This window comes from Hippopotamus amphibius, chromosome 5, assembly GCF_030028045.1.
Source record: "Hippopotamus amphibius kiboko isolate mHipAmp2 chromosome 5, mHipAmp2.hap2, whole genome shotgun sequence".
NCBI lineage: Eukaryota > Metazoa > Chordata > Mammalia > Artiodactyla > Hippopotamidae > Hippopotamus > Hippopotamus amphibius.
The window spans coordinates 136,770,636-136,795,743 of record NC_080190.1 but is presented as its reverse complement, the minus strand read 5'-3'; the positions used below and the strand labels follow the sequence as shown (position 1 = coordinate 136,795,743).

The 25,108-nt window shown below is 35.4% G+C and overlaps 1 protein-coding gene across 11 annotated transcripts in view; it reads right to left on the bottom strand.

Annotated features, from left to right (window-relative positions):
• VPS13B (vacuolar protein sorting 13 homolog B) overlaps positions 1-25,108 on the bottom strand; it is a 773,631-nt gene that overhangs the window by 659,982 nt on the left and 88,541 nt on the right. For all 11 annotated transcript variants that reach the window (XM_057735654.1, XM_057735658.1, XM_057735653.1 and 8 more), the window contains 2 exons: positions 21,512-21,706; positions 6,119-6,243 (listed from right to left, as the gene is read on the bottom strand). In XM_057735654.1, the coding sequence (XP_057591637.1) occupies positions 6,119-6,243; positions 21,512-21,706 (320 nt within the window). The remainder of the gene's footprint in view (positions 1-6,118; positions 6,244-21,511; positions 21,707-25,108) is intronic.

Below are 25,108 nucleotides of genomic sequence, written 5' to 3'. Positions count from 1 at the left end.
ATGGGAATGATGGTGCAGTCGCTGTGAAAAGCAGAAGAGCAATTTCTCAAAAATTAAACATAGAATTATCATATGAGCCAGTAATTCTACTTCTAGGTATATATCCAAAACAAATGAAAGAAGGGAGTCAGATTATTTGTACACCCATGTTCACAGCAGCATTACTCACAACAGCTAAAAGGTAGAAAAAACCCAAATGTCCACTGATACATGAATAAACAAAATGTGATATTTACATACAATGAAATATTATTCAAACTTAAAAAGGAATGAAAAAGAAGGAAAGTAAGGAAGGACAGGAGGGAGGAAGGTGGGAAGGGAAGAAATTCTGATATATGCTACAGTATCGATGAATATCAAAACTTTACGCGAAACACACCAAATACAAAAGGACAAATATTCAATGATTTCACTTACATGTGGTATCTAAAATAGTCAAATTCATAGGGACAGAAAGTAAAACAGTTAGTTGCCAGAAACTGAAGGAAGGGAGTAATGGGAGTTACTGTTTTAATGGGTACAGAATATAAAATTTCTGGATAGTGGTAATATGAATAGTGGTAATACCAGCACAACAATGTGATGTACTTAATGCCACAGAATTGTACACTTAAAAACAGTTAAAATGGTAAATTTTATGTTAGGTATATTTTACCATGATAAAAATTAAAATAATAATTTTTAAAGCAGTGTGATACAGTTGAAGGAGCCCTGAATAAAGAAAATGAAAATCAAATTGAGGCACTGATATTAACTGTGTGCTCTGAAGTTAACTAAGTAACTTGACCTCTCTAGAATTCAGTTTCTTCATCTCTGAAATGAGAAGATTGTAATAGATAATGTCAGTGTTTCTTTTCAGTTCAAAACATTCCGTGAAAGTACATTCCAGACACCAGAAGAATCAAAGCTGAAAATCAGGCTGCTGCCACTCAAGTGGAGATAAGAGAATTAACATCTCAGCTAAATCTTACCGGTTTTAAGACATTCTGTTACAGAGCTTGTTAATCACAAAAGCAGACAGATGAAAATAAACATAGCTTTGGAAACACGGAAATTAAAAAGATCTACCTTCAGGAACATTAAAAACATCCAACTCTATGCTCCTGAGGCCTCAAACTAGGCAGTTGAGCAAACACCATTTTCAGCCCTGTGGGGTGGGTTACCTATTCTCTCTTTGTTATACTTGAAGGGCCCAGCTTCCATTAAAGCTAAAAGCATTTACTCTGCTGTTATGGCAGCAAAATGGCTACTTCAGCTTCCATTTCAGAGAGGCAAAAGGATCAATATCTGCCTCACCTCATCAATACCATGAACCTACTAGCACCGAATCCTGTATTTCCTATTTAACACTGAACTCAAACACAAATTCCACAGAAGCATCTTCCTCCCACAAATAAACTGTTCAATAAGTTCCCTAGTCGAAACCAGGCTCTCTGGCACTGTGCTAAGTAAGGAATCGGTACTTAGGTGGATCCCTTAATCTTGTAACAGAAATACGTGTTTTCTCACATTCCTAGAGTATGAAAATGGCTCATGACATAAACAAGCAATAATTATGAAACAGAAGAAATGTGAAACAGCTTTTGACTCAATATGAGAAAGAGCTTTAGAGCTGCCCAACAATGAATCTGGCTGCCTTAGAAAGTAGCTAACTCACTTTCAATAAAATGCTCAAGTCTTGGATAGGTGACCATAAATCAAAGCTATGTAATAATGACTCAGAAACTGAGATAATACCTAACATTCCACCTAACCCTAATGACTCCAATTCTATGAGATTAGCAGCACAATAATATCTATACTATTAATTGCTACTAGGAGAATTCAGATTTATTAGCTGTACTATCAAAACTAGCCTCTCTATACATGGAAATCCATATTTACTATAAGGCAAGAAAGTATATTGAGCTTTTCAAAGATGATTAACAAAAGATAATGTATATCTTCACTCCTTTCAGGTAAGGAAGGGATCGAGGACTTTGGAATCAAATAACCCTCCATGAGAATCCTTGTCCAGCCACTATGTGACTTTGGACAAATTATGTAACCTGAGTTTTAGTTTTATAAAAGGGAATATCACCTAACCTCAGAGGGTTGTTACGAAAGCTTTGTTAAACTAAGTACCTAACATTGTATAAAAAAGTACAGTATTCTCTTTCAAATCCTACCCATTCTTTAATAACCTGCTTAAAAGTTACCTTCTTCATTTTCTCCATGACTTTCTAAGCCAAAGTAATTTTTCTCTGAACTTCCAAAATTTATTTACAAATAAGATCACATCTTTGAATCCTCAATTACAGGAGAAAGTGAACTTGAAACTATATTATGGTTAGTTTAACAAGCCTGATCAGAAAGAAATGGGACTAATGAATATCTGATTAACTGGTTTAACTATTTGTAAGTGTTCATATTAAAAGTGTAGACATCTTTATTTATGTACAACTCCAGGCCCAAAGTAACTTTCCAATTTCCTCTCCCCCTGTATCCCTTCACAGATCCAAAGTACTAATCCTGACTTTGTTCAGACAATACTGACACCTAGAAGCCTCTACACCCTAACCAGCCCCTTAATGCCTGGGTATCTAACTGATTCAGCCATTAAAGCCCAATTCTTATGCCACTTCTCTGAAGCCATTCCTGAGGTCCTAGAGAAATTCTCTAACTTCTGTAAACTCACAAGACATTCTGCTTAGCCTCAGTTTTGCAATTTAATGACAACTGTTTTCATGTGTCTAGTGTCCTCCCCTACTAGACTGTAAATTTTCATGGTGACGGGATATCTTCTACCCTCGCTGCATTCTACTTTATTCTTTCCCCAATCCCAACACTTAACACAATGCCTATCAAAATATAGAAAAATGAAAAAAATTAATGACATCTAACGTTGCCTAATACAACTGAAGTGTCTTAAGGGAAAGAAAAAATGGAAAAAAGAAATGGAATAAAAAAGAAATTGATACAAACTTCAGGTACTAATTCTTAAAACTGCAAATCAAGAATGTATAAATCGTCGATGTTCATGTAATATAACACTGTATAGTGACAAAAGCAAGCAAACTAAAAACTACATTACAGTATAGATGAATCTTACAAATTATTTTAAGTGACAGAGCTAGTCAAAAAAGGTATATATGTTGTATGGTTCCACTTATATTAAATCCAAGAATATATGCCATTAGAAATCAGGATAATGGTTAACAGTGGAGGAGGATGAAAGAGAAAGGCTTTTGGGATGCTGATAATACTCTGTTTCTTGATCTTTCAGCTGGTTACCAAGTATTCAGTTCAGTTACGAAACACTATAATATATGCATTTTCCTATAAGATATTAATACCTCAATCAAAAATTTTGAAAGAGTTTAAATGTTTATCATCTCTCTGTTTTGAAAAAAAGGTTAAGGCCAAGAATATATCTAAAAGCCTAAAAGCATTACAACGTAGAAATTTTTTTAAATAACTATGGACAGTAGACCAATGCTTAATTCTGCTATGATACTTTATTGTTCTTTAACCAACCCTTTACTGCCCTTTTTTAAACACCTCATATCAAAAAAGGAGACAAGTGGAAATTTAATTGCTCAAGATTTATATCACTAATTATTATTGGTCACTGTTTTTCTCACCACACCCTACACATTTCAGTCCTGTTCTAAGAAACTAAAAGGACTAAAGTTAATCTGATATAAAAAAATGAAAAAACATTTTTTTGAAAAGTTTATTTTTGCATATTTGAAAACTGTAATATAGAATGAAAGATACAATGTAATCAAAATATTTTGAAAAAAATAAAATCTAAGAAACAGGAGTTTTGTAATAGCTTGCTCATTGAGATTAAAATATATTAACATGAACATTTAAATGGGAGAGAAATTTTTTTCAATGTTATTTAAGCCACATATTTTAAAAATTACCAAACCCAATTAAATTAAATATTGTCTGAAGCTTCACATGTAATTAACATCTCGATTTAGAAAATATTTTAAAACAAAAACTATAAACTATTTTGCTGATTTAAATAAAACCTAGATTTTCATTACTAACTCAAACATACCAACTAAAAATTTTTTAATGTGCTATAAAATGCCTTTGTTTCAAGCACTGTGGCCTGGAGTAAAAATGCTCTTCTCATATTGCATGTGACATAAACACAGCATCATAAATGTGCTTTAAAAAATTATGAAATGTGAATTTTAAAAATCCAAATGAAACAGTCTGTATAATTTGAGGAAGGGAGAGACCATAAATGAGGACAGAGCTGACATAATCCTCACTCACTGCCACAGTTAAATAGGATTGTCAGTTCTCACATGATTTCTATTTAATTCAAGTATTAAATGATGTATTTTATCTGGTATTTTATTCACTTCATTTAACTAAGACATCTCAATTTATTGAGTTTTGTATTGATTAGTTTCCATCTAGAGTTGCTAAAAATAATTATAGTTTACTATTTACTATTATTTGCTATGGAAAACAATTTAAGGAAACTATTTCAAAACAATATACTTCTGTAAAGCATAGCAAAAATACCACTAAAATAATGTAGAAGTGGTCTTAACTACAAAAAAGCAAATCACATCCAAATAAATATTAGCATTCTGTGATCTCATGCTTTTAGTATTTAATTGGAATATTTTCATTTAGATGTCAGCAGACATTTTAAACCAAATTTGGCAATATTTAGAGTAAGCCTTACACATCCTTGATATAAGCCTTACCTATTTAAATATTCAACTTTTTTCATATAAAGGCTATAATTCACTTTGGAAATTTTGGCTGTTTTATTATTGAAAAGAAGTATTTTCTACAGTAAACTGCACTGGATCTAAGAAAATTTTAGTCTCATGAATGATAAATAAATCAGCAGATACAAATATCTATTAAAGTTGATACTGACTTATCAACTGGGACATATCCAATGGTATATGTAATATAATACTTGGCTCAAGTGCAACATGTAAACACCAATAGGAAGTTGAAAAGTGAATGTCTACACAATATAATACGTGCCATATGAGGAATATGGATAACTAAGGACAAAATTAAACTTATCAAGAAAAATTAAGGACAAAATAGTTTAACAATGATTTCATTTTATAGAAGAACTGGTTCCAAGATTTAGTTAACTTCAAGTTCTATATTTTTTTAATTTTCTGAATCAATAGGCAAATTTCTTTGAAAATATTAGCATTTACATAACAAATTTCATTTTAAAAGTTACATATTATTAAAGGAAATACATTTTTAACAAATGAAGTACTTTAGATCAAGAAGTCAAATCTATTTTCTGAAAGGCATGCTGCTTTTCATAAATAACTAATGAAAATACATCCTACAAAAATAAGCTTACTAATTAGGATGAAAAAGCAAAGATGTATTCCAAATAATTGAAATAATTCAAATTTTAAAATATAGAAGTATTTCATTAGAATATAATTAATTTCATTTGTCTAAATCTTATTTCATGCAGTTAAACAATTATTTCTTTATTATTAAGAAGGACTGCTTTCAACTAAAATAAAAAGGTATGATTAGTAACTATTGACTCTTTCTATAAATCTCTTTCAATTCAGGAAGAACAACCTCCAAATAAAGGAATTCAATACTAAATGAAAGTAAGGGCTAAAATCAGTTTCTGCCCAAATGTAGAGTGACTGTACACAGACATTGCAAATATACTAAATCTATGTCATTGGTTAGGAATACACATGAAATTGTTATTTAGTTGAAAAATACTTTGGCCTTGATATTAATTTGCAACTTTTTAAAAAATCTTTGTATCCTCTCAAAAAAAAAAAAAAAAAGGGACTTGCCCTTGCAGTTCCTATACAATGTGAAACAGCAACGTTTTACTACAGCTGGAGCATGGATCAACAGTTATTACCCCAACAACAGTTATCACTGCCACAAATACCATGACCTAATAGATTTCAGACATTTAAAACAGACTTTTAACGTCTCAGTAAAAAACAAATATGTTAAGTATTAACTTCACATATTTTTCTAAGGTTTTGTATAAAACTAACACACTGGCATAAGACAGATACGACTGGTTTTTTCCCCCTCCTAAGATAGTAAGTGAAAATTACCATAAACCACAGTTTAACATAATACTTACCAGCATGTGGGTAGTTTCAGAAGTTTACCATAAAGAGCAGTGCTGAAAGAGGGAATAATTGGTACAGGTAAGCAGTAAGAGCCCCTACAATCCAAAGACGTCAGTCCTGCCTGGAAACCAAATATCTGCAACAAAAAGAAAAGATCCAAATGTTCACAGAGACAAAGTTTTAATAAGCACAGGATGAAATACGTCAGTTTCAATTTGCTCTACAACAGCTGCACACTAAATATGTTCCAATGTCTTTTTCCACTTCCCAAACATCAACATTTTCTTTTATTCAATTTGACATTAACTAAGTCAGAATTAAGAACTTTAAATATACAGTATTTCTTTCATATCCCTGAAAGATTACTCTTCTTTTGACCAATTTTAAGTTTCACATTTTATTTCTATACATAATTCTCATTTAGCATTTTACCGTCTGCTAAAATGCACATATTCTGTTAAGATAAACAACTGACTACACTGTGCACATCACAGATATTAATGTTAATAAATTAGTTATATCATTTTATGCCTAAAAGAACATTAACTGCAACAGAAGCAATCTTAAAAAGTATTTTGCCTTCAACTTACAGTATGCACACGCAAAAAGGATATCCAAATATATCCTAAATAATGTTTCATCTTTTCCCTTTCTTTTGTGAAAATAATGGTAGGGCTGAGGTTTTTCATCTCAGGAAATTCGGTACATGGCATAAATTACTCTTTTTATGCTTATACTTAAAACAAGCAGATCACATTCAAAAATTTTATAAGCATTCCCTGAAATTCCTGAACACTACATTTGCCTTAATAGGAAGAATCAATGTAACATCACATTTTACATGAAACACTGCAGAGAACTGAATATGATATTTCTTCTTCCATTATTTTCAATAAAGTAAATGTCTCAAACAGGAAACACTGACACACAGAGATTACAAAACAAAGAGTTACTGTTTTCCAACAAAATGCAAAAGCAGTTTAACCCCAACATTTATCTTTCATTATTATTTTTTATTCCTTAGGTTTATAAAGCACTAACTTTCCTATCTCTAAGATTAATATTAGCTGCTAAATTCTACAATGAAACGTTTAAAATACCTCAATAACTAATTTTCAATACAAAATACTTTCATTTAATGAACATAATGATCAATTTCTTAGAAAGTAGTATTAAACTACTTCCAAACGGTTTCAAAAAGCTATTGTGCTCCTATCATTCATCAAACTGACAATATCATATCTTTTCCTGTAACGTCAGTTTTCAATGAACAAAGTAATTTTTTGGAAAACAGACATTAGTTAGAAGTTTGTATTTTCAGAGAAAACTGCACTTCAAAGGATCTACCTACTTAATTACTATCAAGAAAAATGAAAGTGATATACCTATTGATTTCTATAAATCCCACTATTAACCAAGATGCAAGAAATAAAGAATTGAGAAAAAAAGAAAAAAGCATGTTTCTAATACTTAATTGATCAACCTTAAAAATTAAGTTATTCCACATGTATATTCTTTGAAGACTTGCGCTAAGCAACAATATATGCAAAGAACTTCTGGGCACTGTACAATTTCAGCATTTCATATTTGCTCTGAAAAGCCCAGTACTTAAAGGTTTCTGAAATTTACAATTATTAATTCCACTTAATACAAAGCATGATTATTCAAACAATGCCCAACCTCCAAATATTTCTAGAATATGAATCAGGGTAATATTTTATCATACTAGATTATCTGTGTTCAACTAAGAACTCTCTCAAGCCACCTTCTAATATTCTACAAATGTCCCAACAGTATAATCACAGACACTATCATTAATGTACTCAGATGGAAACTGGGTGTTGAGGAGATCCCCTGCTGGTTGTTTGCAGAACTGCAAAGGACTTTGGGGAAAGTCCTGCATATTATTCTGTAATTTTTTTAAGCTATTACTAAATGTACATGTTGTCCAGAGATGACTCCAGGGAACATTCAAGCAAGTATCAATTACAATGAAAGAGGGCCTATGTACCACATGAAAAAATAATTATTTCAAAATAACCAATTTTCAACCCTCTCTCTTTTAAATCACAACAATAAAATGCATAAGTTTACAATACCTATATAACCAAACAATTTGTCAACAACTCTTGACTAAGATTATGAATACTTTACCTAGAAAAAGGAAAACCAGCACAGTATGAACTGAGGTTGTTTTCACCAGGACTGTTCACATATTCAGAAGTAGAATAAAAGTACTTAACACTGCAAACCAGTAGTCTGAGGCATCAAGAATGTATGAAGCAGTAAGTGCAACAACTAATAGAAGTTTTAGCTGAAGGAAGTGCCAACTTGAGTAAGATGACTTACACATCACTTTAAATGAGAAGTTAAGCATTAGTGCCACCTTTTAAAAAAATCCAATTAGAAAACAATTTAAATTACCTCATTTTACATACGGGAAAAATGAAGTCTAAAAAGAATAAAGGACTTCTTCAGCATCACATACTGCTAGAACAGCAGTATGATGGTTTGTTTGATTTAGCTCATCTATTAGCTCACGTCACTCTGTCTTGCTTCGTCCCTCTATTCCCTCCTTCCTCTCGCCAAAAAAATATGGCTGATTCTCCACTTACTCTTAAAGAAAAAACAATCTTTCTCATTACTACCTCTCCCCTCCAACCATCAGTAAAATTCCGTTTCTCACCTGTCATCAGCAAAAATCTTGAAAAAGTAGGGTGGAGAATGTTACATTTTTTTTTTTTCATTGCCTACCATTCCTTAAACCCTCTAAATCTGCAAGGGTGAGTCAAAAATTACCTGCACTAGGCTGTGGAATTTATTTTAATTAACTTTTAGAAAAGATAAATACATCATTTTTCAACACAATCTCCTTGCTTTTCAATACACTTTGTCCATCTGTCAACAACCTATCATATTCCCTCATTAAAAAATGTTTTAGGAATTTTGCCTCCTTTACATAGTCCTTCAGGTGCGCTCGTTCGGCACACTGGTTTTGTTACTCTTCCGCGGACAGAGCCTCTGCAGCTGATCAATAGTACGTCTCAGACGCTGGAAAGATGGCGGCGAAGTAGAGAGACGTGGAGTGCATCCCTCTCCACAGATGCATTGGGAATGCACGGAAGGACGCAGTCATTCCCACAGAGAACCAGCTGAACACCAGCAGACGGCCTCGGACACCAGAAAGGTCTGCGGGGAGCCTGACATAGCCGGTAGGGAGGCATCTACGAGGGCTCAAAGAGGGTGAAGCGGCGGAGCTGTGGCAGACGGGAGGGAGTGAGAAACATACGGAGGGTCCGCAGCGCAGCTCAGCGTTCCCGGACAGAGACATCGATCCGCGGCTGAACGGAGGGTCCAGGAGCGGGAGCGTGGGAACCGGAGAGCTGGTTCAGGGTGAGAAACATTGTTGCCGGTAGGGGGACGGACCGAGAGGACAGGAGGGAGGAGGTCCGCGGAGAGGAGTGCCGGTCCCTGAGAGCTGCCCGGCCATGATGGCGGCTGGAGGCTGCAGGCTCCCGGGCGGCGGGGAGGAGCCCCGCGCATAGCCTCTCCCTGTCTTTCGGTGCCTCTGCAACAGGCAGCGGAGAGATGCCCTGCGGGCCACCTAAGGCGCTCAGGGATAACAACCACCCTCAGGCGCTCGGGCGGGGCTAGATTAAAACCCCTTGCAACGCCAGCAGCAGGGAGGCTGCCGAGAGAAAAAAAAAAAAAAAAAACCAGCATCAAAAAGAAAAAACCCCGAGAGAGGCTCAACTCTAAGACTTTCTGTGTACGCCTGAGCCACCAGCGCCCTCTGCAACAGGCACCTCCAAGCCTGACTGAAGCAACAGTGCGCCACTGCTCACTCACTCCCAGGAGAAGGAGCCACTATTGCACCCTCTCCCTCCCCACACACCGACGCTTACAGACGAACAATAAAGGAACCTCTGCTGGTCACAGAATAACGCAAAAAAAAACCCAAGGCAAGGAGAAGGACACTTACAGCTGAGACGCTAAGGAAACAGAAATAGCAGTATCAATACCTATTGAACTGGTCCATTCGGGGATCAGTTCTGGATTTTTTTTTTTTTTTGATTTATTAAATACGATCTTAGCCCTAAGGGATCTACAAGTTTTACAACATAATTTTTTAAGGATATTTTTTACTCTTTTTTTTTTTTTTTTTTTTTTGCCTTTTTATATACTTCTATATCTAGCTAAGTTTTTGGTAGTACGGACAAAATATCTTTCATACTTTCCTTTCATCCCTTTCTTTTATACACTTCTATTCCTTTCTTTTTCTTTGCATATTTCCAACCACATTACGCTCTTCTGTTCCCCTTTCTTCCAGCCATTTTAAGTGTATTTTATCTTAACATACTTATAAGCAACACTATCGGTCTGCTCAGACTCCTTGCTCTATTCTTCAGATGATGCACTGCCTTGGTATTAATATTAGGCTTTTGTCTTTATCTTAGTTCTTAGTACAGCTGTCTAATTACATTCTGAGAATCTCCATTCTCTCTGGTGGTACCCCAGCTCATTTCTATATTTGATCCTAGCTTACAAAATCTCCCTGGATTGATGTTTGTATGTGTAGGGTGTTATTTGTTGTTTGTTTGCTTTTGCTTTTGTCTCTGATTTGTTCTGTTTCAGTTGTCAATTTCTGCTGGGTTTCTCTTTGAATATCTGATAGCACACTGGGGTTCTGTCAGGTCTTTCTAGAGCCTTATGTCCTAACGGATTCAATAATTGTGTGTCTTATACATGTATGTGTTTCCTAGACTGAATATTCGTCTAATCCAATACTTGGACATTAGTCTGAGGCTTGGACAGTCTTCTATAAACACCTCTATCACCAGGACAAGCAACCCCAAAAGCTTGGACAACCATGAGGAAACAAAGAAACACCATGCAGGCAAAGGAGCAGGAAAAAAACCCACAAGACCAAATAAATGAGGAGGAAATAGGAAAAATGCCTGAAAAAGAATTTAGAGTCATGATAGTAAAAATGATACAAAATCTCGATAACAAAATAGAGAAAGTACAAGAAACAGCTCATAAGAACTCAGAAAAACAAACAGCAATGGATAACAAAATAACTGAAATTAAAAATACTCTAGATGCTCTAACCAGCAGAATGACTGAGGCAGAAGAACAAATAAGTGAGTTGGAAGATAGAATGGGAGAAATAAACGCCACAGAACAGGAAAAAGATAAAAAAATAAAAAGACTAGAAGACAGCCTCAGAGACCTCAGTGATAACCTTAAACGTACCAACATTCGAATTATAGGCATCCCAGAAGAAGAAGAAAACAAGAAAGGGTCTGAGAAAATCTTTGAAGAGGTTATAGTGGAAAACTTCCCCAACATGGGAAAGGAAATAATTCACCAAGTCCAAGAAGCACAGAGAGTCCCATAAAGAATAAACCCAAGGAGAAATACACCAAGACACATATTAATCAAACTAACGACAATTAAACACAAAGAAAAAATATTAAAAGCAGCAAGAGAAAAGCAACAAACAACATATAAGGGAAAACCCATCAGGATAACAGCTGACCTTTCTACAGAAACTCTGTAGGCCAGAAGGGAATGGCAGGATATACTGAAAGTCCTGAAAGAGAGAAACCTACAGCCAAGAATACTCTACCCAGCAAGAATCTCATTCAGATTTGAGGGAGAAATCAAAAGCTTTCCAGACAAGCAAAAGTTAAGAGAATTCAGCACCACCAAACCAGCCTTACAACAAGTGCTAAAGGAACTTCTCTAAGTAGGACACACAAGAAAAGGAAAACACCTACAAATACAAACCCAAAACAATTAAGAAAATGGTCATTGGAACACACATGTCAATAATCACTTTAAATGTAAATGGACTAAATGCTCCAACCAAAAGACACAGACTGGCTGAATGGATACAAAAACAAGACCCTTCTATATGCTGCCTACAAGAAACCCACTTCAGAACAAGGGATACATATAGACTGAAAGTGAAGGGATGGAAAAAGATATTCCATGCAAATGGAAGTCAAAAGAAAGCTGGAGTAGCAATACTCATATCAGACAAATTAGACTTGAAAGTAAAGACTATTAAAAGAGACAAGGAAGGGCACTACATAATGATCAAGGGATCCATCCAAGAAGAACATATCACAATGGTAAATGTCTATGCCCCCAATATAGGAGCACCTCAATACATAAGGCAAATGCTAACAGCTATAAAAGGGGACATCGACAGTAACACAATTATAGTGGGTGACTTGAACACCCCACTTACATCAATGGACAGATCATCCAAACAGAAAATAAATAAAGACACACAAGCTTTAAATGACACATTAGACCATCTCGACTTCATTGATATTTATAGGACATTCCATCCAAAAACGACAGACTACACTTTCCTCTCAAGTGCACACGGAACATTTTCCAGGATAGATCACATCTTGGGTCACAAATCAAACCTCAGCAAATTCAAGAAAATTGAAATCATATCAAGCATCTTCTCAGACCACAACGCCATGAGACTAGATATCAATTACAGGAAAAAAACTGCAAAAAATACAAACACATGGAGGCTAAACAATTCACTCTTAAACAACCAAGGAATCACTACAGAAATCAAAGAGGAAATCAAAAAATATCTAGAAACAAATGACAACGAAAACACAACAACCCAAACCCTATGGGACGCAGCAAAAGCAGTTCTAAGAGGGAAGTTTATAGCAATACAGTCCTACCTTAAGAAACAACAAAATTATCAAATAAACAACCTAACCTTACACCTCAAACAACTAGAGAAAGAAGAACAAAGAAACCCCAAAGCGAGCAGAAGGAAAGAAATCATAAAGATCAGAGCAGAAATAAATGAAAAAGAAAGGAAAGAAACCATAAGAAAAATAAATAAAACTAAAAGCTGGTTCTTTGAGAAGATTAACAAAATTGATAAACCATTAGCCAGACTCATCAAGAAAAAAAGGGAGAAGATGCAAATCAACAGAATTAGAAATGAAAAAGGAGAAGTAACAACAGACACCTCAGAAATACAAAACATCATGAGAGACTACTACAAGCAACTCTATGCCAATCAATTGGATAACCTGGAAGAAATGGATACATTCTTAGAAAAATACAATCTTCCAAGACTGAACCAGGAAGAAATAGAAACCATGAACAGACCAATCACAAGTACAGAAATTGAGGCAGTGATTAAAAATCTCCCAACACACAAAAGCCCAGGACCAGATGGATTCACAGGCGAATTCTATCAAACATTTCGAGAAGAGTTAACACCTATCCTTCTCAAACTCTTCCAAAATATTGCAGAAGGTGGAGCACTCCCAAACTCATTCTACGAGGCTACCATCACCCTGATACCAAAACCAGGCAAAGATGTCACAAAAAAAGAAAACTACAGACCAATATCACTGATGAATATAGATGCAAAAATCCTCAACAAAATACTAGCTAACAGACTGCAACAGCACATTAAAAAAATCATACACCACGATCAAGTGGGGTTTATCCCTGGGATGCAAGGATTCTTCAATATACGCAAATCAATCAACGTGATACATCATATCAACAAATTGAAGGATAAAAACCATATGATCATTTCAATAGATGCAGAAAAAGCTTTTGACAAAGTTCAACATCCATTTATGATAAAAGCTCTCCAGAAAATGGGCATAGAAGGAAATTACCTCAACATCATAAAAGCCATATATGACAAACCAAAAGCCAACATTGTTCTCAATGGAGAAAAACTGGAAGAATTCCCTCTAAGAACAGGAACAAGACAAGGGTGTCCACTCTCACCACTGTTATTCAACATAGTTTTGGAAGTGTTAGCCACAGCAATCAGAGAAGAAAAAGAAATTAAAGGAATCCAAATTGGAAAAGAAGAAGTAAAATTATCACTCTTTGCAGATGACATGATACTATATATAGAAAACCCTAAAGACTCTACCAGAAAACTGCTAGCACTCATTGATGAGTTTAGTAAAGTAGCAGGATACAAAATTAATGCACAGAAATCTCTTGCATTCCTATACACTAACAACGGAAGAGCAGAAAGAGAAATGAAGGAAACTCTCCCATTCACCATTGCAACAAAAAGAATCAAATACCTAGGAATAAACCTGCCTAAGGAGGCAAAAGATCTGTATGCAGAAAACTTTAAGACATTGATGAAAGAAATCAAAGACGACACAAACAGATGGAGGGACATACCATGTTCCTGGATTGGAAGAATCAACATCGTGAAAATGACCGTACTACCCAAAGCAATTTACAGATTTAATGCAATCCCGATCAGATTACCAATGGCATTTTTCACAGAACTAGAGCAAGAAATCTTACGATTTGTATGGAAACGCAAAAGACCCTGAATAGCCAAAGCAATCTTGAGAAGGAAAAATGGAGTAGGTGGAATCAGGCTTCCTGACTTCAAACTATACTACAAGGCCATAGTGATCAAGACAGTATGGTACTGGCACAAAAAAATAGAAAGGAAGATCAATGGAATAGAATAGAGAACTCAGAAGTAAGCCCAAACACATATGGGCACCTTATCTTTGACAAAGGAGGCACGAGTATACAATGGAAAAAAGACAGCCTCTTCAATAAGTGGTGCTGGGAAAATTGGACAGCAACATGTAAAAGAATGAAATTAGAACACTTCCTAACACCATACACAAAAATAAACTCCAAATGGATTAAAGACCTACATGTAAGGCCAGACACTATCAAACTCCTAGAGGAAAACATAGGCAGAACACTCTTTGACATACATCAAAGCAACATCCTTTTGGACCCACCTCCTAGAATCATGGAAATAAAATCAAGAATAAACACATGGGACCTCATGAAACTTAAAAGCTTTTGCACAGCAAAAGAAACCATAAGCAAGACTAAAAGGCAACCCTCAGAATGGGAAAAAATAATTGCCTATGAAACAACGGACAAAGGATTAACCTCCAAAATATACAAGCAGCTCAGGCAGCTTCATACCAAAAAAGCAAATAACCCAATCCACAAATGGGCAGAAGACCTAAATAGACATTTCTCCAAAGAAGACATACAGATGGCCAACAAACACATGAAAAGATGCTCAACATCACTCATCATCAGAGAAATGCAAGTCAAAGCCACAATGAGGTATCACCTCACACCAATCAGAATGGCCATCATCACAAAGTCTGGAAACAACAGATGTTGGAGAGGGTGTGGAGAAAAGGGAACTCTCCTGCACTGTTGGTGGGACTGTAAGTTGGTACAGCCACTATGGAAAACAATTTGGAGGTTCCTTAAAAAACTACAAATAGAACTACCATATGATCCAGTCATCCCACTCCTGGGCATATACCCAAAGAAAACCATAATCCCAAAAGAAACTTGTACCATCATGTTTATTGCAGCACTCTTTACAATAGCCAGGACATGGAAGCAACCTAAATGCCCATCAACAAATGAATGGATACAGAAGATGTGGCATATATATACAATGGAATATTACTCAGCTATAAAAAGGGATGAGATGGAGCTATATGTAATGAGGTGGATAGAACTACAATCTGTCATACAGAGTGAAGTAAGTCAGAAAGAGAAGGACAAATATTGTATGCTAACTCACATATACGGAATCTAAAAATGGTACTGATGAACTCAGTGACAAGAACAAGGAAGCAGATACAGAGAATGGACTGGAGAACTCGAGGTATGGGAGGGGGCGGGGGGTGAAGGGGAAACTGAGAAGAAGCGAGAGAGTAGCACAGACATATATATACTACCAACTGTAAAATAGTCAGTGGGAAGTTGTTGTATAACAAAGGGAGTCCAACTCGAGGATGGAAGATGCCTTAGAGGACTGGGGCGGGGGGGGGGAACTCGAGGGGGGGGGCATCAAGGAAGGGAGGGAATATGGGGATATGTGTATAAAAACAGTTGATTGAACCTGGTGTACCCCCAAAAAAATAAAAAATTAAAAAAATTAAAAAATAAAAAAAAAATAAAAAAATAAAAAAATGTTTTAGGCTGAGCTGTGAGCCATGAATACACCACTCTCTTCACTTCTTCATCAGAAATCAATCTTTGTTCTGCTAGGTCTGCTTTCAGGGGACCAAAGAGGTGAAAGTCCGATGGAGCAAGACTATAGGGAGGATGCTTTAACACCTCAAAACGAAGTTTTTGCAGTGTCGACAGTGTGGGCAGAAGTGTGTGGACGTGCCTTGTCACGCAAGATCACAAGGCCCTTGGATAGCAGTCCTCTGCGTTTAACCCGAAGTTTAGGCTTCAGCTCTTCAATAAGAATCTCCGTCCACTTATACACACTTCTTCATGACAAAACACTTTCTCCATGCTGTGCACAAAGCCTTCGATAAATAATTGCACCAGGTACACCCTCAGACCACAAAAAACAAATCACTGCATGCTGCTCTTCTTTCCTGCAAATCACAAGTGGGGCATCCATTTGTGCTTGCACCGCAGTTACAAATGAACTGATGTAACACATTCACACCTGCACAGCAGTGACTGGGGAGACAGCAGCCTTGAATGAAAGCATTGATAATACAGTGCAGCCAACAGAAGTTTTAACATAACCAGAGTGCTGAGTGCGGATAATTTTTGACTCACCCTCATAGTTTCTATTCATGTATCCACCAAAACAAAAAGAAATTCTGGACTGAAACTGATACTTATATTCTTTTCTTTATGGAGAGAAATTAAGTATTTTCTCCTAATTTTTTTCCAACAACAATTTAAGTAGGGAAACAATAAATAATTTTTTCATCACCGAGAATTTTTTAAATCAATGTCATGCTGTCACCTACACTTTCAATGAAATAAAATCCTTCAGAATACATAAGGAATGCTTACAACTCAACAATAAAAATACAAAAGAACTTCATTTTAAAATGGGCAAAAGATTTGAATATTCTCCAAAGAAGATATACAAATGTCCAAGAAGCACAACAACAACAACAAAAAGCTCAACATCATTAGTCACTAGAGAAAAATGTATCAAAACCACAAGGAGATACCTCTTCACAACCACCAAGATGATTAAAATCAAAAAGACAGTAACAAGTGTCAGTGAGGATGTAGAGAAATAAGAACCCTAATTCACTACTAGTGGGACAGGAAATGCAAGAATCCCTTTGGAAAAAAGGTTTGGCAGTTCCTAAAAATGTTAAAGATAGAGTTACCATAGAAGAGGCAGCTCCACACCTAGGTATATACCCGAGGGAAATGAAACCTGTGTTTATACAAAAACCTATACAGAAACGTTCAGAGCTGTATTGCTCATAATGGCCAAAAAATGGAAACAACATAAATTTCCACTAACCAGATAAATGGACAAAATATAGTGTATAAACATATAATGTATTATTCAATCATAAAAAGGGAATAAAGTACTGATACATGTTACAGCATGCATGAACCCTGAAAAACATGCTAAGCGAAAGAAGCCAGTCATAAAAGACCATATGTTGTATGATTCCATTTATATGAACTAGGCAAATACACAGAGACAGAAAGCAGGTCAGTGTTTACAGGGGGTAGGAGGAGTAAATGGAGAGTAAACACTAATGGTGTCTTTTTGGGGTGATGAAAATATTCTGGAATTAGATGGTGATGGTTGCTTTAACTCTGTGAAAATACTAAAAATCACTAATTTCTATTTCTTAAAAATGGTGAACTTATGGTATGTAAATTATCTCAATAAAGTTATTCAAAAATTTACAATCTTATAACATAACTAAAGTTTACCTAATCCATGACCTTCACACTAATCTCACTGGAGCCTGCAAGCCATGCCCAGATCTCCCAAATCCACTTTCAGGAGTATCCCGCCCTTTTGTTATACCTTTATAAACCCTTTCATATCTGTGAACAACTTTAGCACCATTTTGTTCTCTTAATTTACATAAATGGCATCATATTATATATACCATTATGTTTCTGATATTCCCATCAAAAATTATGCTACAGAAAACTATCCATGTAGGCATTTACAGACTTCCGGTTGTACATATCTATATATGCAAAAATTTCTCTGGGACAAGGGTCAACAAACTACAGCACACAGATCAAATTCCAACCACTGTCTGTTTTTGTACTACCTACAAACTAAGAATAATTTTACACATGTACATTTATAACTGATTTGATAATAGGGAACACTAAGTTGAAACTTACCAACTAAGTGGATAAGTTGAACACTAAGGTAAAATGTTACGCCAAGAAAAGGAATTCCTTCTTCTCATTAGTAAAACTGTACTATTAAAAAAAAAAAGGCTCCTATCTTGCATTTTGAATTTTATCAACTCAAAATTCATTGAAATTTGTTCTTTTATTATTTAAGTACCTACACAATATCCTAAATTTTGCCTCTCAGCCCACAAAGCCTAAAATACTTACTATCTGAACCTTCAGAGAAAAGTCTGCTGGTCCCTGCTATAGTATATATACTGAAAATTGGAATAGAGGGGTGTAAGGTAGATGTGTTTTCAAATATATCAGATTCTGCGAAAGCACTCTCCAAAATGATACCAATCATACATCCACCAGCCATGCATGAAAGCACAATTTCTTGAAATCCCCAGGGAACACTATTTACTGGAGGTCAAAAATTCCCAAATCCAAAAAATTCAAAGGTTTTTGATTCTACTATAACCTTCTTGATCTCTCTGAAGCATCTGCTATAGCTGATCCTTATAAGTAACAAAGCCTTAAATTTATATATCTTGCTATACCCTACATAGTGCTTTCACTAACTTATTTTTTATGTTTCAAACTTCAGATGCCTTGTAATGTCTTAGCTACACATATTCAAAAACAGGTTTAGCATTTAAATAAAGAGGACTTGGTAAGACATATGAAAGTTTCTTCCATGCTAACTCTCTCAAATAATAAATTTCACTACATGAAGTAGAAACCATATACTATTTTGTCATATAGTCAATAACACATTTACATATACAAAATTAAAACTTAAGCATTTGTTTGAGCATTTAATTGAAAATTACTTAGAAGGGACATCCCTGGTGGCACAGTGGTTAAGAATCCACCTGCCAATCCAGGGGACACAGATTCGATCCCCCAGGAAGATCCCACATGCCACGGAACAACTAAGCCTGCATACCATAACTACTGAAACCCACACACCCTAGAGCCCACTTGCCACAACTACTGAGCCTGCATGCCACAACTACTGAAGACTGCACGCCTAGAGCCTGTGCTCCCTAACAAAACAAGCCACTGCAATGAGAAGCCTGCACACTGCAACAAAGAGTAGGCCCCGCTCACTGCAACTAGAGAAAGCCCACGTGCAGCAACAAAGACCCAACGCAGCCAATAAATAAATAGATAAATTTAAAAAATGAAAATTAGAGTCTAAAATGCCAAGCACACATGAAGCAGATTTAAATCCTCCACTACCATATTTTAACACCGTAATAGTGAAAATTAAACTTTGAAAACTTCCTCAAGGGTTACAGTAATCATCCCAAGTAACATGAACTGCCATAAATTTTGTAACAAAATGGTATTTTTAGTCAGTTCCAAATAGTCACAAAACTAAAACTCTCTACCAAGTCCTAAAAGTTTTAAAATGTACTAGGCCACTGAAGAAGCATCAGAAATGCAATGAAATTTTTAAAAATGCAATCAAATAGTCAAGACTCAAGGCTTTAATTTTTAAAGTATTCAATATTCTTAATATCAGGGAAGTTTTTCTATATATATCATACTATGTCCAACACCTATCTTCCTGGCACATTTAACTTATCCATTACAGCTGTAGTCAAACTAACCAAAATATGAAGGACAACTAGATACAAAATGTAGCCAAGACCTTTTCCCAAAAACATAACTTTATCTGGACTACACTATAACTTTCACATTTCCCTAGAAAGTCAAGTGATCATTTAACATATTAACAAATAGTAGTAGTAAACAACCATTCCGATAACTTTTATGTCACTATGACTGACAACCATATTGGTGACCAATAGCTTTGGTGACCATTTTCCTTGAGGATGGGGCATGCCTGTTTCATCTTTAGTGTTAAGTGTCTGCAATATGGAAAGAACTCTGTATTTACCAAATGAATGAATCCCATCTAAGTAGAACACCTTGGAAAGAACTGCCTAAAATTAGACTTGCTTTGATAAAACAATGTAAATATCCTTAATATAACCTGATATTCAAGTTGTGACAATATAAAAAAAAAATCATACACCTCAGTGTATTAATTGTGGGAATGAATAAAAAAGCACAATTATAACATATTCTCTATGTACCTAACTTTCAAAAATACCTTCTGCTACTCTCCGCATGACATAAAACACTTTTGATATATCATTATAATAATGGCCCCCAAAGAATCACACTTTCCTTTATCTACACCCCTTCACAATATAATACTGTCAACTCCTCCTACGAGGGAGCAGAATTTCCTTCTCCATTGCCTTAAAAATGGGCTTTGCATGAACATCCAGAAAAACGTGTTTTTCTACTCTACATGATTTGAAAACACTCAGATTTTAACACCTTAAATTTAAATATGCCTGGAGATGATTTAAAACTAGTATCTTTAAATTCCTTTCTTTTTACTCTACAAAGACACGAATTAAGAACTTTAAAACATCAAACTATAAAGCATGAACCAATAAAGCCAGAAGTCTATTTTTAGAGTCTTCTAATTCTCAATACTTTATATAAAACAGTGCATTATTAGTACTTATTCTTGAATTCAACTAAAGGCACAGATTCCTTTAGTCCATAAAAAAGAATTTAATTAGGTATACGCTATCTCTGCTTAGATTATACATGTCTGTTTGCTTAGCAAAAACACTTATTACACAACTTTTGAATTTATTTGTAAGTACCTATACTGGGATGTATTACTTATTTACTTAAAAAAAAAAAAAGAGATGGAAGAGCTGAGCAAAGTCTCCAACAATTAACTTCACATAACTTGATTTAAAGTAATAAAGTTTTCTTTTTCATTAAGAAATTAACATGAATTCAAAAATGACTAAAAAACAAATGTGTTAAACTCGCTTTATAAAACATTGTCTCATAAATATTCCCCTCAAAGAAATCATGAATCTTTTAAAACATCCTTAGTGCTTTCACATTGCTTATAATCAATGATACATAAAACCTTCAAAAATTTTAACTATTATCTTACAAATATCAAGCTATTAACACCAAATAATTGAAGAAATCTTTAAAATAGGTACACTTTTATTTTTATAGTAATTGTACTGAATAATGAATATATCTCTCAATCTTATTTAAACCTCATCTTATGGGGTACTAATTCTGTAAAATCACAACTCCAAGAAAAAAGATTTTTTTTAACTCCCAAAGCCAACCAGATACTAATACACAAGAAAATTCACTTTTCATACCTTAAGGTAGCAATGTGCATAGCAATAATGAAGCAGATTATCAGAAGGCTGAGTAAGGCTGCTGACCACATGCACCAACTGTTCAGCATACATCGGCACAGAATGTTCCAGATTAATTTTATCCACCAGTATCTGAATGGATGGCAAAGGTCGAAGAGACTGGAAGTTTGTAGTATTCATGAAGTTACTTGAGCTCTAGAAAACAGAAGTGTTCACTTTATATTTCAGAAGTGACTGACGTGCAATGCCCTCTATACAAGCTTCAGAATGGCACATTATGCAGTGATATCAAATCATCCTAGAAATGATGCCTTTCTATGGGACTCTCTTACCATAACCAAACAGAAAAACTTATTACATATTTTTAGGTGTATCCCAGATTTCAAAGAATGCCTATTTATTGCAAAATTATCAATACCCTTTTAACTAAAGCTTTTTATTTTTTCAATCAACTAGAATATTGTTACAACATGCCTCAATACGTTGAAGGTATTTTCTTAGGCTCAATAATTCAAAAAAAAAAAAAAAAATCCTAGATATTCCAGAGCCTTTATCTTCTTTCTCTTTATTCACATTTAGATGACCAAAAGACTAAGTGGATTACTCAAGACAGTCTGAAAGATACTCACAATAAGCAAAGTTTGCAGGACAGAAAAATTTCCAATCCATATCAATATCTACTAGCATTAAACATGTTAAAGGCTCATAAAGTCCTAAGAATCTCAAGGTAGGCTTGGTATTTTCAGTGTTACAGAATCATTCCAAGCTATCGAGTAAATGCAGATAAATTTCAACCTGTCCAGGGTATGAATCTGATTAGCAAGCCATCCCTTCCAGCCCTTGAACTTAATCCTATACCTATAGCTCTCAATGAGGAACAGTACAACCCTCCATCCAGAGGTATGTGAAAATATGTGGGAAGAGCAGTTTAATTGTTTTATCTGTCTTTCATTATCACAATGATAGGGGAACAGTACTGGCATTTAGCAAGCACTGGCTAAAGATGGTAATACTACATAATACTTCTCTAGTCCAAAAAGCCCATAGTGCCATTATTAAGAAACACTGTGCATAAAACTAAGTTGAACATACAATTCTTCTTTTTTGACTCATTAATAATTTTTAAACCATCACTTAATGAGCAATTACTTTATTAAGGGACTTTATTTTGGATTATTGTGATATACAGTAAAGCACAAAATCTTAAACAAAGAGTTCAAAAAAATTTTACGTATGCAACCACCACACATTTCAAGCACCCTAGAAGGGTCTCCTACATCCCTTCTCAGGTAATATCAAATCCCCACCATGGGTGGCCAATATTCTCATTTTTGTGTGTTCTTCAACTTCATTTAAACAGAATCACACAGTACATACTCATGTCTGCCTTCTTTCACTCAGCCTATCTCTCAGAATCATCCACTATTCACTCTTACCATTATGGAATGACTATTTCTTTAATACCTCTTTTTTTTTTTTTTTTTTTTAGCTCTTTATTGGAATATAATTGCTTCACACTCTTGTACCAGTTTTTGAGGTACACTAAAGTCAATCAGCTGTATTTATACACATATCCCCATATTCCCTCCCTCCCTTGACTCCTCCCCACCCTCCCCATCCTGGCCCCCTAAGGCATCACCTTGTCATTGAGTTGATCTCCCTTTGTTATATGGCAACTTCCCACTAGCTAACAATTTTACAGTTGGTAGTATATATATGTCTATGCTACCCTCTCACTTCGTCCCAGCTTCCCCTTCACCCCCTGTCCCCCCATCCCCGTGTCCTCCAGTCCATTTTCTGCATCTGCATCCTTCTTCTTGTCCTGTCACTGGGTTCATCAGTACCACTGTTTGTTTGTTTCTTTGTTTTTTTAGATTCCATATATATGAGTTAGCATACAATATTTGTTTTTCTCTTCATGGCTTACTTCACTCTGTATGACAGACCCTAGGTCTATCCACCTCGTTACATATAGCTCCATTTCATTCCTTTTTATAGCTGAGTAATATTCCATTGTATACATATGCCACATCTTTATCCACTCATTTGTTGATGGGCATTTAGGTTGCTTCCATGTCCTGGCTATTGTAAACAGTGCTGCAATAAACAATACGGTACATGTTTCTTTTCGGATTATGGTTTTCTTTGGGTATATGCCCAGTAGTGGGATTACTGGGTCATATGGTAGTTTCATTTTTAGTTTTTTAAGGAACCTCCAAACTGTTTTCCTAGTGGCTGTACCAACTTACATTCCCACCAGAAGTGCAGGAGAGTTCCCTTTTCTCCACACCCTCTCCAACATTTGTTGTTTTTAGTTTTTTTGATGATGGCCATTCTGACTGGTGTGAGGTGATACTTCATGGTGGCTTTGACTTGCATTTCTCTAACGATTAGTGATGTTGAGCATCTTTTCACGCATTTGTTGGCCATCTGTATGTCTTCTGTGGAGAAATGTCTATTTAGGTCTTCCGCCCATTTGTGGATTGGGTTATTTGCTTTTTTGGTATTAAGCTGCATGAGCTGCTTGTATATTTTGGAGATTAAAACTTTGTCCGTTGCGTCGTTGGCAAGTATTTTCTCCCATTCTGAGGGCTGTCTTCTTGTCTTGTGTATGGTTTCTTTCACTGTGCAAAAGCTTTTAAGTTTCATGAGGTCCCATTTGTTTATTCTTGATTTTATTTCCATGATTCTAGGAGGTGGGTCCAAAAGGATCTTGCTTTGATGTATGTCATAGAGTGTTCTGCCTATGCTTTCCTCTAGGAGTTTTATAGTGTCTGGCCTTACGTGTAGGTCTTGAATCCATTTGGAGTTTATTTTTGTGTATGGTGTTAGGAAGTGTTCCAATTTCATTCTTTTACATGTTGCTGTCCAGTTTTCCCAGCACCACTTATTGAAGAGGCTGTCTTTTTTCCATTGTATATTCTTGCGTCCTTTGTCAAAGATAAGGTACCCATATGTGCATGGATTTATCTCTGGGCTCTCTATTGTGTTCCATTGATCTATATTTCTGTTTTTGTGCCAGTACCATATTGTCTTCATCACTGTAGCCTTGTAGTATAGTTTGAAGTCAGGGAGCCTGATTCCTCCAGCTCCATCTTGCCCTCTCAAGATTGCTTTGGCTATTCAGGGTCTTTTGCATTTCCATACAAATCCTAAGATTTCTTGCTCTAGTTCTGTGAAAAATGCCATTGGTAATTTGATAGGGATTGCATTGAATCTGTAAATTGCTTTGAGTAGTACAGTCATTTTCACAATGTTGATTCTTCCAATCCAAGAACATGGTATGTCCCTCCATCTGTTTGGATCGTCTTTGATTTCTTTCACCAGTGTCTTATAGTTTTCTGCATACAGGTCTTTTGCCTCCTTAGGCAGGTTTATTCCTAGGTATTTTATTCTTTTTGTTGCAATGGTAAATGGGAGAGTTTCCTTCATTTCTCTTTCTGCTTTTTCATAGTTAATGTATAGGAATGCAAGAGATTTCTGCGTTTGTATCGTGCTACTTTACTAACTTCATCGATTAGTGCTAGAAGTTTTCTGGTAGAGTCTTTAGGGTTTTCTATATATAATATCATGTCATCTGCAAAGAGTGACAATTTT